Source organism: Thamnophis sirtalis, unplaced genomic scaffold (assembly GCF_051295495.1).
Source record: "Thamnophis sirtalis isolate CommonGarterSnake01/CBP01778 unplaced genomic scaffold, rThaSir2_p1.2 scaffold_15, whole genome shotgun sequence".
Classification (NCBI taxonomy): domain Eukaryota; kingdom Metazoa; phylum Chordata; class Lepidosauria; order Squamata; family Natricidae; genus Thamnophis; species Thamnophis sirtalis.
The window spans coordinates 28,345,163-28,358,278 of NW_028261395.1; the positions used below are offsets into that span (position 1 = coordinate 28,345,163).

Genomic DNA, 13,116 nt, shown 5'->3' on the forward strand with positions numbered 1-13,116 from the left:
TCTGCTGCTTGGACAGGTAATAAACTCACATGCGCTACGCAGGCTGCATAGCCCACAAGTGCTCCGACCAAGTGTCCAGTGGCCTGCAGCTGCTGCCAGACAATGTCAGCCCCGTGTGGTCACCACCTTTTGTATGTGCCCTGGAGGTGTGGGGCGCCCAGCCAAGCAGATCACCCTGAAATTGTTTCCCCAAATGTAAGCCCTAGTGTTTATTTTGGAGCCCCCCAAAAATATAAGACCGTGTCTTAATTCAGAAAAACAAGGTAATCACATCTGACAATAACATTGTTCTGGTCCTGCCATGTAAGGGAGCTTGCCTATTATGGTGCTAATTCATTGCAGTCTTTAAGTGAGGCACCCGTGTGATCACCTCTTTCAACCACCACTCCCCCAGCCCTTCCAGATGGAGTTGCTAAGCAATCACACTGCTGCTTAAATGAACAGAGCAAAAGAGATTCCTGCTGAAACAGAGCAGGCAACTCTGCTTCATGCACAGAAGGGAATGCCTGAGCTGGGCCAGAGTAAGGCCTTCTTCTCCCCTCTGTTTGCAAGATGGAACCAGCCTGCTGTACTAGAGAAAGGAAGCCCTTAGTGCACAAATCCACCCCCCCCCCCATTCCTTTCTCTACCACGACATATCACCTTCCTCCCATCTGCCCTAGGTTAGAAAGTTAGAACGACTTTCGTTAGTCGTTCTAACTTTCTAACCCAGGGAGGGAAGGGGAACTGGCACACTGTGCTCACTGTACCAGAGACAGGAAGGGTCTTGCAACCTTCCCTGCCAGCTTTCCTGTTGGCTTTCTGAGGAAGCTGGTAAGGAAGATTGTAAGTGGCTATCACATGATCACAAAGGGCTTGGCAACCCTTCACAAGTGCCAAGAAACCAGATCATACAATATGTTGACTGGAGGGCACTACAACAGCCATAATTTCAAGTAATAGTCATAAGTCCCTTCATCCGGTCACTGAATGAATAGTCATAAGTTGTTTTTTTTAAGTTTTATTACATTGAACAAACTTACATAATGCTAGTATTAATATACTTGTTTGATTTAAAATAGTTAATGCCAATGATAATATTATTTAAACATACATAGTAATACCATATTTTGCCCACTAATCTTTCGATCTGATTATTGCTTATATTCTATTGTATAAAAATTATATATGCTAATATTCCCCCTATTTCGTATTTCTATCCCTATTCTAGCTTCTAGTCAGGTCACCATTACTTATCCTAATGTTGATACACATGTTAATATTGAGTCATAGTCCTTCATTATTTGATTATTCAATATTTCAATAGACCATTTTCATGCCAATCATCATATTTTTTAAACATACATAAAGATACCATCTTTCAACCTCCAATCTTTCCATCTAACTATTACTTTTTTTCTTATTTCTACCTCTATTCTAATTTTTCATCAGTCCATCATTATATTAAGAAAAAAAGAAAAATATTTCCTTTTTATCCATCATTTTAATACTTCAATTCTTATTCGTTTTTTAGCTTGCCTCCCATATTCCTTTCTTTAGAGTCTTATTCTCTGAAGTCCTGAGCTTATGGTCATTCAAAAGTCCGTTTCGTTCAGCATTTCTCAAGTTCAGCAACTAAGTTGTATGGACCAACTTTCAAACTGACTGGGGATTTCTTGGGAGTTGAAGTCCACACATCTTAAAGATACTTAAAGAGCTTGAGAAATACAGCTCTAGATGACACCATGACTACTGGGGAAATATGTAGCCTGAGAATTTTCTACCCTATCCAATAAATTACTGAATTTATAGAGAACCAAGGTGGCGCAGTGGTTAGGGTGCAGTACTGCAGGCTACTTCAGCTGACTGCTAGCTGCAGTTTGACAGTTTAAATCTCACTGGCTCAAGGTTGTCTCAGCCCTTCTATCTTTCTGAGGTGGGTAAAATGAGGACCCAGATTGTTGGGGGCAAGATGCTGACTCTGTAAACTGCTTAGAAAAGCACTATGAAGTGATATATACGTCAAAGTACTATTGCTATTATTGAACAAAAGGTAAAATTGTAGAGAACTGTAATTGCCTATTGAGCTCTGGTAGGACAAACATGAAGTTTTAAGTGTGTTTTTTTTTTCTTTTGGATATTGAAGGTAATTTGAAACACTGGACATAAATAAAAACTGCAGTAGGTTCAGACTATTTCTCAATAGAAAATTATGTTATCCGATTCAGCAGTTCTAGGCAAACACTGCTATGCAATTTGTGGGCAGCATGCAATCTTGAATCATTGACCATTTTCCCTTGGCCAAGAACCTTGGAAATGTGAAGGTGCATCTACTTGCACATGTAGAGGCTTTCAGCTTTATTTCTTGGCAGCATTCATAAAGGCTGGGAGTCCTTCCATTTCATGTGTATGCGGGGAGAAACTGCCACAGGAAGACAAATTATTCTTTTCATGGTTTTCCTGGCTATAAACAGTGAAGTCTGCATTACTGGGAATTTATTTCCTGGCTGCAATTTGTGAATTTAGAAATTTAACCATTACTGTATTGAAAACATACACTAAAATATAGAATTTCAGTTTCAGTACATCATTTCCTTCTCCAATTAAAGTTGATATTTCAGTGCTTCTGGGCAAAATTATTTCCTGTTCATACTAACTTTTGATTTTGAAATATCATTTGAAGAATTATATCTCCATCTTATCAGTTCATCCTTAATCTTGTTCTTTATTCTTTTCTATCACCTCTGTGGCATAATACATCAGATTAAGTAACTCATTTTGAAATAAGGGTCTTAGTCTTTTATTAAACATACTGCAGTTTTGGTCAGCTATATTTTTCTAGAAGATTTTAAATTTGTGTTTAAAATTACAGGAAACAAAAATTGATAACAGATCTTCAGGATTATTATGTATACATGTAACTATTCTGTTTATTTTTTATTTGTTTACTTATTTATAGCCCACCTTTGTTATTTTTACAAATAATTCAAGGCAAAAAACATATGCAACACATCACGCTTCCTTCTGTTTTAACCACAATCCTGAGAGGTGAATTGGGCTGAGAGGGGGTGCCTGGCCCAAGGTCACCCAGCTGACTTTCATGTACAAAATAAATCTGAATTCACAATCTCCTGGTTTCTAGCGTTAACCATTAAACCAGGGGTGTCAAACTCAATTTCATTGAGGGCCACATCAGGGCTGTGATTGAACTCGGGGGGCGGGGGGGTGGTTGTGGCCAACTCGGTTGGCATGGTCTGCTTGATGCCACTCCCCAAACTGCTGGCTTGTATCCTCTTCGTACTGGGTATAGCAGGCCAAAGCCACACTGGCCACATCTTTCCCCTTCACATTGGTGAGACCCAAACGGCCTCGCGAGCCAAATGCCCCGTCAGTTTCACACTCCTGCAATAGACCATTACTGGCTCTCTGTTTGATATATTCAAGTGAGAAAATGATGTAAGACATCCTAGTTTTAAAAAAAATCCCAAGCCTTAAAAACTGATCTGAGTCCATTAAAAATGTGAAAGAGCTATATTATTTTATTATTTCAAAGACTCGACAAAGCTATGTTTCTGGGACTGTTTCAGGATGATGGTAGGCTGCAAGAATAGAATTGGTATGCTGTTAGAACTTTTTTAACATCTTTTTTTTTTAGTAAAAAGGGAAAAGGAACCAGTATTTTGAAAATAAAATAATTGAAAGTTACACTGTGTAAGAAAGGTTGGGGCAAAACAGGGTTAGATTAATTCCTACCAAGATGGAATTTTAGTGGTCAATAGACACGTGTGCTCCCTGGAAAAAAGTGACCTTATAATTTCTCTGGATGGATGTCAGGCCTAGCCCAAGGACATTGTAACAGCATCTAACAAAAATTAAGATTTTATTTGCTTACATCATTCAGAAAAGAGGTTTTTTCCCCTCTGTGGCTCTCTCCCCCCACCCCCCCGGGAAGAGTGTGCTCTTCAATGCGAGATCCACACATAGATTTTTGGCCTTCCAAAAGCGCCTGGAGATCTGGTATGCCAATTGACCTGAGGACCCTACTCGCATACCGTCTTTGTTAATTCTGATTGATTTTAGTATTACCATTTGTTATTTTATCCTGTTGCTAGTAGTAAGCTGCCTGGAGTTGAATCTAGGCAAGATGGGCAGCATATAAATTTAATAAATAAATAGACAGAATCTTGCCAGACTAAACCTATACTGCTCTAACCTAATGGATATGCATGTGTTGCCCTGCTACCCACACAGACACGCAGCATGTGTTCTACATGTGTTTATTCAAATCTCCCAAACAGGTCCCTGGAAAGGACCGGATTTCAAGCTCAGTACAGCAAGGGTCATTGGGCAACTGAATGAGAAAAAGGCTTTGGCTTTGGCAAACACCTGCTGAAGTGTTCTTGGCTCTCACAGCTCTCTTCTTGATGTCTAGAGATTACATTCCATCTCTTCCTTCCCTCACCTCTAGTTCATTGGCAAGCTGAGAAGCAATAATGGTTGCAACAGCAAAAGCACACTTCCAACTTGACAGGCAGACACCCCAGCCCACCCCATCTAAAATGTAAGAGATACCTAGAAAACAATAATTACGTGTTATCGTTTACTCTGACCTCCTCCCTGGAGGGACCCTGGCTTCTGAAGGCATTTTGCCGGGAATCCGCCTATTAAACGATCTGCCTTAATATTGTGGGCTTTCATCCACCTTGCCTCTGAAAGTGGATAGCCTTTCCATTGCACCAAGTATTGCAGCTTTTCTTTATAACATCTAGAATCTAAGATTCATTTAACCTCATAGTGTCTTTCACCTTCCCCTATAATTGGGCCTGGGACCATGACCAGGTTGATCACCCTACATACTTCATTTTGCGTGGCATCTCCAAATCAGGCTCTGGGCTTTCCAAGAAGATGTCAGGGTCCCCCAGCTCAGGTGGCCTGTCACCCATTCTGCTGCTTCTCCCTCTAGTCTTGCCACAATGGCATTCACACAAGGCACATCATTGAAGTAAGTTGGCCCATATTGATCCAGATGAGCTCACGCCTGATTCAGGAAGAACACCGATTTCTCCGGACTATCATCAAACGTGGCCTTGATCGGCAGGGGCTCAATGGGTCCTAGGGTGCTCCAGTATCCCTGAGGCCATCCCACTCCATAGAGAAAGGACCTGGGCTGAGCACCCGCACCCGCCAGTTGCACTGGAGGCCTTCTGGTGATCCTGTGCAATTGGGCTGCTGCCCATTGGGGTCCATCAGCACCTTGCCCTGGAATTTGGCCCAGTTGGGGGATGGTGGTCCATGAGGGGCTAGCTGCTCCCAAGGCTACGGCTCCCCCCATCCTCGGCCAGGGTTAAAGCAGTAGGGGTGGGAGAGTCATCGAGGATTGACTGGATACTGCTTCAGAAGCTTGGGCAATTTGATGTGCCAGTTCTACTCCATGCATCTCCATTCCAACGAACCTCTCTCTCAGTTTTTTGACTGATGGGCTGCGGCAGGCTTCCAGGTATCTTCATTCCACCGACTCTTCCTACCACTGTTCTTTTCCCTTTCCATCTTGGGGCCCAGGTAAATGCCACTTCAGGGGAATTCAACTTTGCACGCCTTCAGCACCACACCCTGGCATAGTTCCTCACACACCTAATGGAGTTCCCCAGCCACTATGGCCTCCTCCCGCACTGCTGGCTGTTTGGTCTTCTCTGCTGGTCCCTTCAAACGGGTCACTGTCTAGGTACCGAAGTCCACCTGGCCTGCAGTTGGAGCCTCTTTCACCGGGCCCATCCCTGATTTGGCAGCTTGGTCTCCTTTATGTTCCACCCTGGACATCTTCTCCTGTGCCTTCACAGCTCTTCCAGAGGTGACTAGACAGGCTGCAGGAGCTTAGGACTCTTTTGTCCTTTTTAACTTTGGTAGAACTGGTTTAATGTCAGCGTTCTGACTGACGAACCCAACCAAAACAAGCACAGTCAAGACGATCCAATCTCTGAATGCAAAACTTTATTGAGTACATCGTTTTGGCACTGATGAAGGGCAAAACCAGATATAGCTATTTTCCACACAAACCTAGATAATTAAAGTATAGATTCTCCATCCCCCTTTAGAGCAGGTCATATTATCCAATTAAGGTCTCATTGTATTGTTATGAGAAAAAGGCTTTGGCAAACACCTGCTGAAGTTTCCTTGGCTCTCATGGCTGTCTTCTTGATGAGTGGAGCCTACATTCCATCTCCCTCTTCTCTTCCCTCTGGTTTGTTGGCAAACTGAGAAGCGATAATGGTTGCAACAGCAAAAGCTCATTTTGATCTTGACAGAATTATTATATTGGTATTAAAATTCTGACTGCATTTTGTTTATTAGTCCTTGCAAAAAAGTTTATATTTCATTGTGTAGTGTAGCTGTTGTAAATTTAATCATCTGGCATGAAAGTAAGGAATGTAATACTTTTTCTTTCTTGACTTAAATCTTCTATTTTTAAGCTGAAAAAAAGATTATAAATGGGAAGGACATATGTTGCTGACCTAATAAGAAATTAGACTTACAATTATATACACTCAGGACAAAGACATGACTGTAGCAAAGCATACAGTCTTAAAATATATAAAATGTATTGGTAGTCTGCCTGTATCTCTGAATTTTTTTAACATCTTATTTGGATTTCAAAAAATTTTATATCAGTAAGTTTGCAGTAAATAACAAGTCAGTTTTCTGTACAAAACTGAATTTTCATTTATTTGAGTACATAATTGTGCTACTTTGGTATACCTTTGAATTGATTTTTTTTAATGGAATATACTTTCAAGAATTAAAGAAATGGAAGCCAGAAGTAGATGGAAACAAACAGCATAATTACAGGTTAATAAACTTCACCATGTATTTCACTGACTTTAAAACAGTTGGAAATTTAGGGTGCTGAATTGGGTTCAAATCAGATACCATTATTACGTGCTAGGATCACAGGCAGGCAACAGCTGTTGTTGAAATTTGAGGACCGGTTTAAACATTTATACCAACCAACCAGCATTGATCAATGTTGTTCCTAGATTTACATTACTGTGGCTTGTCACCTTCTTACGTGCAGGACTGCATTCTCCAATTGGAACCAGTCCAGCCAGTTTGAGCTACCTGGGAGATTCTGCTAGCGATGTCCCCTTTTTCAGGTAGTCTCCCATAATGGAGACCAGAATTTCCATTGCTTAGCAAGTCAGTTAAGTGAGTTGCACCCAACTTTATAAATTAAGTTAAGTGAATCATATGGCCATTAAGAGTTCTTTTTGAGGGATATGGGCAGACTAGAAATACAAAATGCTAAGTAAATCTGGTTTCCCCCATTGACTTTGTTTGTTGGAAGCTAGCTGGGAAGATTACATATGGTGATAATATTATCTTAGTTTGCAGCAGCCATCATAAATACATGCCAGTTACCAAGTGCCTGAATGTTGATCACATGACTGTTTGGGGAGGTTGGGGGTGCTGCAGTGGTTATAAGTGCAAGGACTGGTTGCATGTCACTTTTTTTCAGTGCCATTATAATTTTGAACGGTCCCTAACTGAATGCTTATAAGTTGAGGACTACCTGTATTTTTTTTCATTTTACTGATTTTAGTGTGTGAAGAATAAACTTTAATCTTAATTCTGTAAATGCCATTTAAATATTTTCAAGGATCTAAAACCTATGCTGTGGCTTTATCAGACATTCCAGGTATTTTGGGGGTGGGGTTGCAGCTTTTTTATCCTGGATACTTAAAGAGTTATGATCAGTAAATGTTCTTGTCATATGTCCAGAGGTTGTAGAGCATTTTAAAAAGAACACAAATTTTCATCTTATTGGAGGAGGCGATTTCTTTTTTCTAAACTTCAGTAGAGATGTGATAATGCTGGATAAAATGCCAGAATTCATTGAGACACTGTCCTTTTACAGATTTTGCTGATGGTGTAGCTAGCAGTTTAGCTTATGTACTTTTGAGACAGATAGTATAAACAGAGCTGGTTTATTTGACTCTACAGATAGTTTTGAAACTGTTTTCACTTTTATATTTGGTACTAGCTGATAACCCGGCGTTGTCCAGGTATTTATTTATAGGAGGAAAATGTCCGAACCAAATGTAATTTCTAATGTTGGATTTTCCCCCTTACCAGAGGGAGCCCCCTTGTGGAGTACTGTGAATCCGTTACCATGGCACCTCCACTGCGCTGTATAGTAGAAGCCATTTTAAGGCACAACAGGCTGTATCTTAAAACACACACCAAGGGGGTGTTAGAGGTGTGTTACCCCACAGTATTTTTTTCCAGAGAGTAAGTAATCTGTACCAAGTTTGGTTGAAATTGCTCTAGGCGTTCCAGAGTTATGGACGGTCGGACAGACACGCACAAGTATTTAATGTAGAAATGGCTTCCATAGCATGTATCATTAAAAAGCACATGGTAATCCCAGCTACTTGTTATTAAGATTTGGACATATCTACCACTGTCCAGTTTCCAATCTGGATGGACAATAATCGAGAAGGAATAGGTTGTCTAGTAGATATGTTCCATTTGAAACTGAACAGAAAGAAAACTAATTAGAGAATGTTAATAAAGTGTCTTTAAAAAAAGAGGTTGAAAGCAGGCTTCTTACTCATTGAGACCAAATGAAGTGTAATGTGTTAGCCATTCCCATTTCTGTTTCAGTTCATATTTGCAAGTCTCCATTCTTCATGCCAACCTTATGAGTTTTAATTTTGTGCTGGAACCCCAGATCCATCAACTGTAGCTCAGGGAAAATACAAATGGGCCTGAGCAACATTGTGAACCGATTTATAAATACAGGGTAAAATCCAAATCCAACTGTAGATAAAATATATATATATATCCTGACAATCAAATTCATATCTCAGTGTTGTTAAATAAGGAGGCTTGCTTACCCAAACATATACTATATCTGTACCCTTCTGCCTATCCTGCTTGAGGAGGAATTTATTCTTCTGAGTATGTCTGCCAGTTTTATATACAATTTAGTTTGTAAATTTGACTTGTATTATTTTAATACCAATTACATATTAAGCAGCTGTATAAACTGATTACATATACCTTATAAGCCCTGCCAGTAAATAAATGAATAAATTATTAATTAATAAACCCTACCTTATAAATAGTAGCTAATGAAGTGGAGCAAATCTTCCTCTTTTACTTTTCTCTTGCATTCTTTAAAGCAAGACTTTTTATCAACTACTCATGACTCCCAATTTATGGCAACCTGACTGCAAAAAATGCAATTCTTGCTTTTTGTTTAACCCCCACCCCAGCTTTGTGGAGTACATGTGGGTAATCTTGCAATTTCTCCTTAGTACAGAGAGATTTTTGAATCTCACACTCAAGCATTGTTTTTGACTTCAGTGTGTTCTTCTATTCTAGAAGAACCTCAGTTCGCAATAACTCACCAGAAGTGGTGCGACATTGAGAATGCATGCTCGGACCTTCATTTTGGGGTGAATCAGGGGTTGTATTACTTACTTTCCCTCCCGGTTTGCAAATGTGAGCGTGCACGCTCAATTTGCTTGCATGTGCTCTGTCACGCAGGTGCTTAGCCTTCCATGCATGCACTTTGATCGTACGTGCAGCTTGCACATATGCACGTCTTGAAAATGTGCCTATATAGGATGGCATAGAGCCGGGGTGGAGGGGCAAGCCCACCTGCAATTTCCACTACCGGTTCGGGCAAACCGGCCCAAACCGGCTGAATACTACCTCTGGGGTGAATGTAATAAGATCCCAATTGTGACAAGGGAAATATTTTTACACAGAAGGGAGTTTAATCGATAAATATTAAATTAATGGCTTTTGATAGAATATATATTGATGTAGATCTTTTTCATACATTATTTAGCTTCTAATCATTAAACAAGATATTATAAATATCAAAATCCAAAATCATTTTTATATTCACTTTATATTTTTATAGTATTTATATTCAAAAAATTTCGGCAAAAACCTGGACGCAGTCAGGACACTTTCTGTCATCTGTCTGATTTTTTTCAGGTTACAGTATTTGCGTCAAATAATTGAATAATAAATGTTTACGAGACATAACATAGTGTTTCTCTGTTTTCTTTAGGATGATATAGACAGTTTAAACCCAGTTCTCAGGGATAATCCACAGCTTCAAGAGGAAGTAAAAATCTGGGTGAAGGAACAAAAAGTGCAGGAGATTTTTATGCAAGGTAATTTTGATAAATATGTTTGACATTTGATTAGATAAACACTCATAGTGAATTATGTTTTATTTTTTATAAAGTAATGTTACAGTGTTGCATATTACTGAATCGATGATTTCTTATATGGTGACCAGATTTAGTGGTTTGTCATTTCTATTAGTTGTTACTTCCCATCCAAATATATAGTATTTTCAAATGGTCAGGTGGCTCTTAAAGGATCCCATTCCATTTGATTAATGAGACCATTTTACTAAGTAATACTATTTTAAAAATTATTTCAAAAAATATTTTAGAGTTGAAAGTTGATATGGTTAAGGAAAACTGAATATAAATAGTCCTTGACTTCCAACCACAATAGGGCCCAAAATTTCTGTTGTTAAGTGAAACATTTGTTAAGTGAGTTTTGCCCCATTTTATGACCTTTCATGCTATAATTAAATGAATCTGAATTTTGATCACATGATCATGGGGATGCTGTACAGGTCGTAACTGTGAAAAATAGCCATAAGTCACATTTTTCAGTGCCATTGTAACTTTAAACGGTCACTAAATGTACTGTTGTAAGTCAAGGACTACCTGTATGCGTTAGCAGGAGTTTGTTTTTCTAAGTTACTAAGTTTGTGCTATATTTAAATAAAAGAGAGAAAGGTGCGCACATTAAAAAACATTGAAAACCAGTAAATTCTAAAGGTTAAGGTGGTAGATGTGGGCAGGGGTTAATCTACTTATCTTCATTACCAATTCGCAAATGTGAGCGTGCTCGCTTCGCTCGCACGAGCCACCTCCATACATGCACAGGACCTTCCACGCCTGTTCAGAGCATCAAAAACAGACGTGATGACATCAGGTGTGGGGGGGGGGGTGCCTGCAAAGGTAAGTAGAACAGCGGGGGGGGGGGGGAATCCGCTGTGCCACATGATTTAGATTAGCTAGAAAGTCAGAAATACTGCTTTTTAGCTGATATAAATCATGGGTCACAGCTGATCGTTGGAAATACTGGTTCACCCGAATCAGTTGCAGAATTTTTTTTGGTACCAATTCGAGCGAACCGGTCCAAAGCAGTAGCATTTCATCCCTGGATGTGGGGCAATCAGATCCATGTTCTAATCCTTCCAAGGTGACAAAGCCATCTGGGTGATTTGGGGCCAGTTACCCTCTCTCATCCCTAAACAATCTCGGGCCCTGTGAGAAACTTGCTCAAAGACAGAGCCTTTATCACCCCATGCTGCATTCATGTTTTGCTGTGTAATATAGGAGATTGCAGCAGAAAACAAATCCTTAAAGTTTGGGACATACATTAAAGGGGGAAAAAATCATCTGTTTCAGGCTCAAAATACTCTCTTTTCAGTTTGAAACTCTTATTCCATGTGCATTTCAGAAGTGCTTTCTGCCTGAAGTAGGTCTATTTTGAAGTCTTCTGCTTCTAAAATGCTGGCAGTAAGAAGTAGGCAGATTGCAGTGAGCTCAAAGTAGGATGGTTTAAGGTCACAACAGTTTGAATCAAACATTTTGTATATCCCGACCAATCTGCAGCTATCAAATGGCCTTGCAAAATATATACTTAAGAAATGCTTTTTTAGTGTATTTATTTCTTTACTAAAGAATATGAGCCTTCATGGATCAGATGTAGTATCCTCATTTAAAAGTCTAACCTTAAATAGAATTATGAACACATAGGCTATTTTCCAGCCAGTTAAAGACCTAAATAATAGAGTTGTGCAATATTTCAGATTTGAATGAATTTGCAAGAGTTGCTTTTAAATATGAACGCAGCACCTGTCTGCAACTCATTAAAATAGATTCAGGAGTGTACCGTTGTTTCGTGGTTGCATAGCAACACTGAAAGCCTCCCACAAACACATTAACGTAGAACCAGATGCAGTAGCTTTAATGTGTAGAAGACGGATGCTATGTTTGCTGTCCTATATGTTCCAAAGCACTTCTGAATCTGAAATATTGCACAGCCTGATTAAAAAATATCAGGATTTAGTATCTCTGGTAAAAAAAAAAAAAATCAGTTTGCCATTACAATATCTGTGTTCAGTCATTGAAACCAGAACCATTGAGATAGGAGCAAATATACCTTCCCTTAGTAGCCAAAACCATTTCCTATTTTGGCCAACAATATATGTTTGGGTGGGTTTTGGTTTTTTTTTAAATCCCATATGTTATTCTGTTGGGAGCAGAAGCTGGATAATGACGAGGCAGTAGGCACCATCGAGAGCTCCAGCAATTCCTTAGGTTTTTTTTTCTATTTGCCTCCTGTTATTTTAACCCCCCAAGGAAGATAACACTTTGTTAATTATTGTTTAAGTCCAAATTTCCCTGCCAGTTGATATAAGATTGTCAAGAACAAATTTCGCCAAAAAGACAATAACAAAGGTAAAAGAAAGGAGGTACATCAAAACCCAACAAAGAGTGACAAAAACATTATTCTGTCAACGTTGGCACCGAGAGCTGTACTTGTCTAAAATTGGCAACATAGTCAGGGCCATGATGGCTATAACACTTGAAGACACTTGCAGTCTCAACAGTAGGGAATTCTGGGAATTGCAATTGGTTGTGTAGGCAGCATGCTATGATCAAACCATTAACCTTTCTAACCCACTATTTCAGTGGTTTCAGAACATGGTGCATTGACTTCCATATTCATGAGCTAATTTAAGTAATAAATAACTACATTATATAATTGGCTTTCTATAATATAGCTTATGACACTGATAACGTATAAGGAATTACAACAGAGATCATACATATTTTTAGAAATCATTCTTTGATTTTTATAGTCAGAATGAAAATTTAAACCATTTTAAAAATAACATTCAAATTACAAAATTTCTTTCAAATTTGTGGTGGTGATATTTGGAAGAAAATGCAATTGCAGTGCAATCTTAAAGCTTTTCAGGATTCCCATCTCTTTGAAATGAAATCTTTCTGCAGATTCACCTTATCCATT

At 39.2% G+C, this 13,116-nt stretch overlaps 1 protein-coding gene across 2 annotated transcripts in view; it reads left to right on the top strand.

The window, feature by feature from the left end:
• JMJD1C (jumonji domain containing 1C) overlaps positions 1-13,116 on the top strand; it is a 109,406-nt gene that overhangs the window by 55,450 nt on the left and 40,840 nt on the right. For both annotated transcript variants that reach the window (XM_087702665.1, XM_087702666.1), the window contains exon 4: positions 10,061-10,166. In XM_087702665.1, the coding sequence (XP_087558791.1) occupies positions 10,061-10,166 (106 nt within the window). The remainder of the gene's footprint in view (positions 1-10,060; positions 10,167-13,116) is intronic.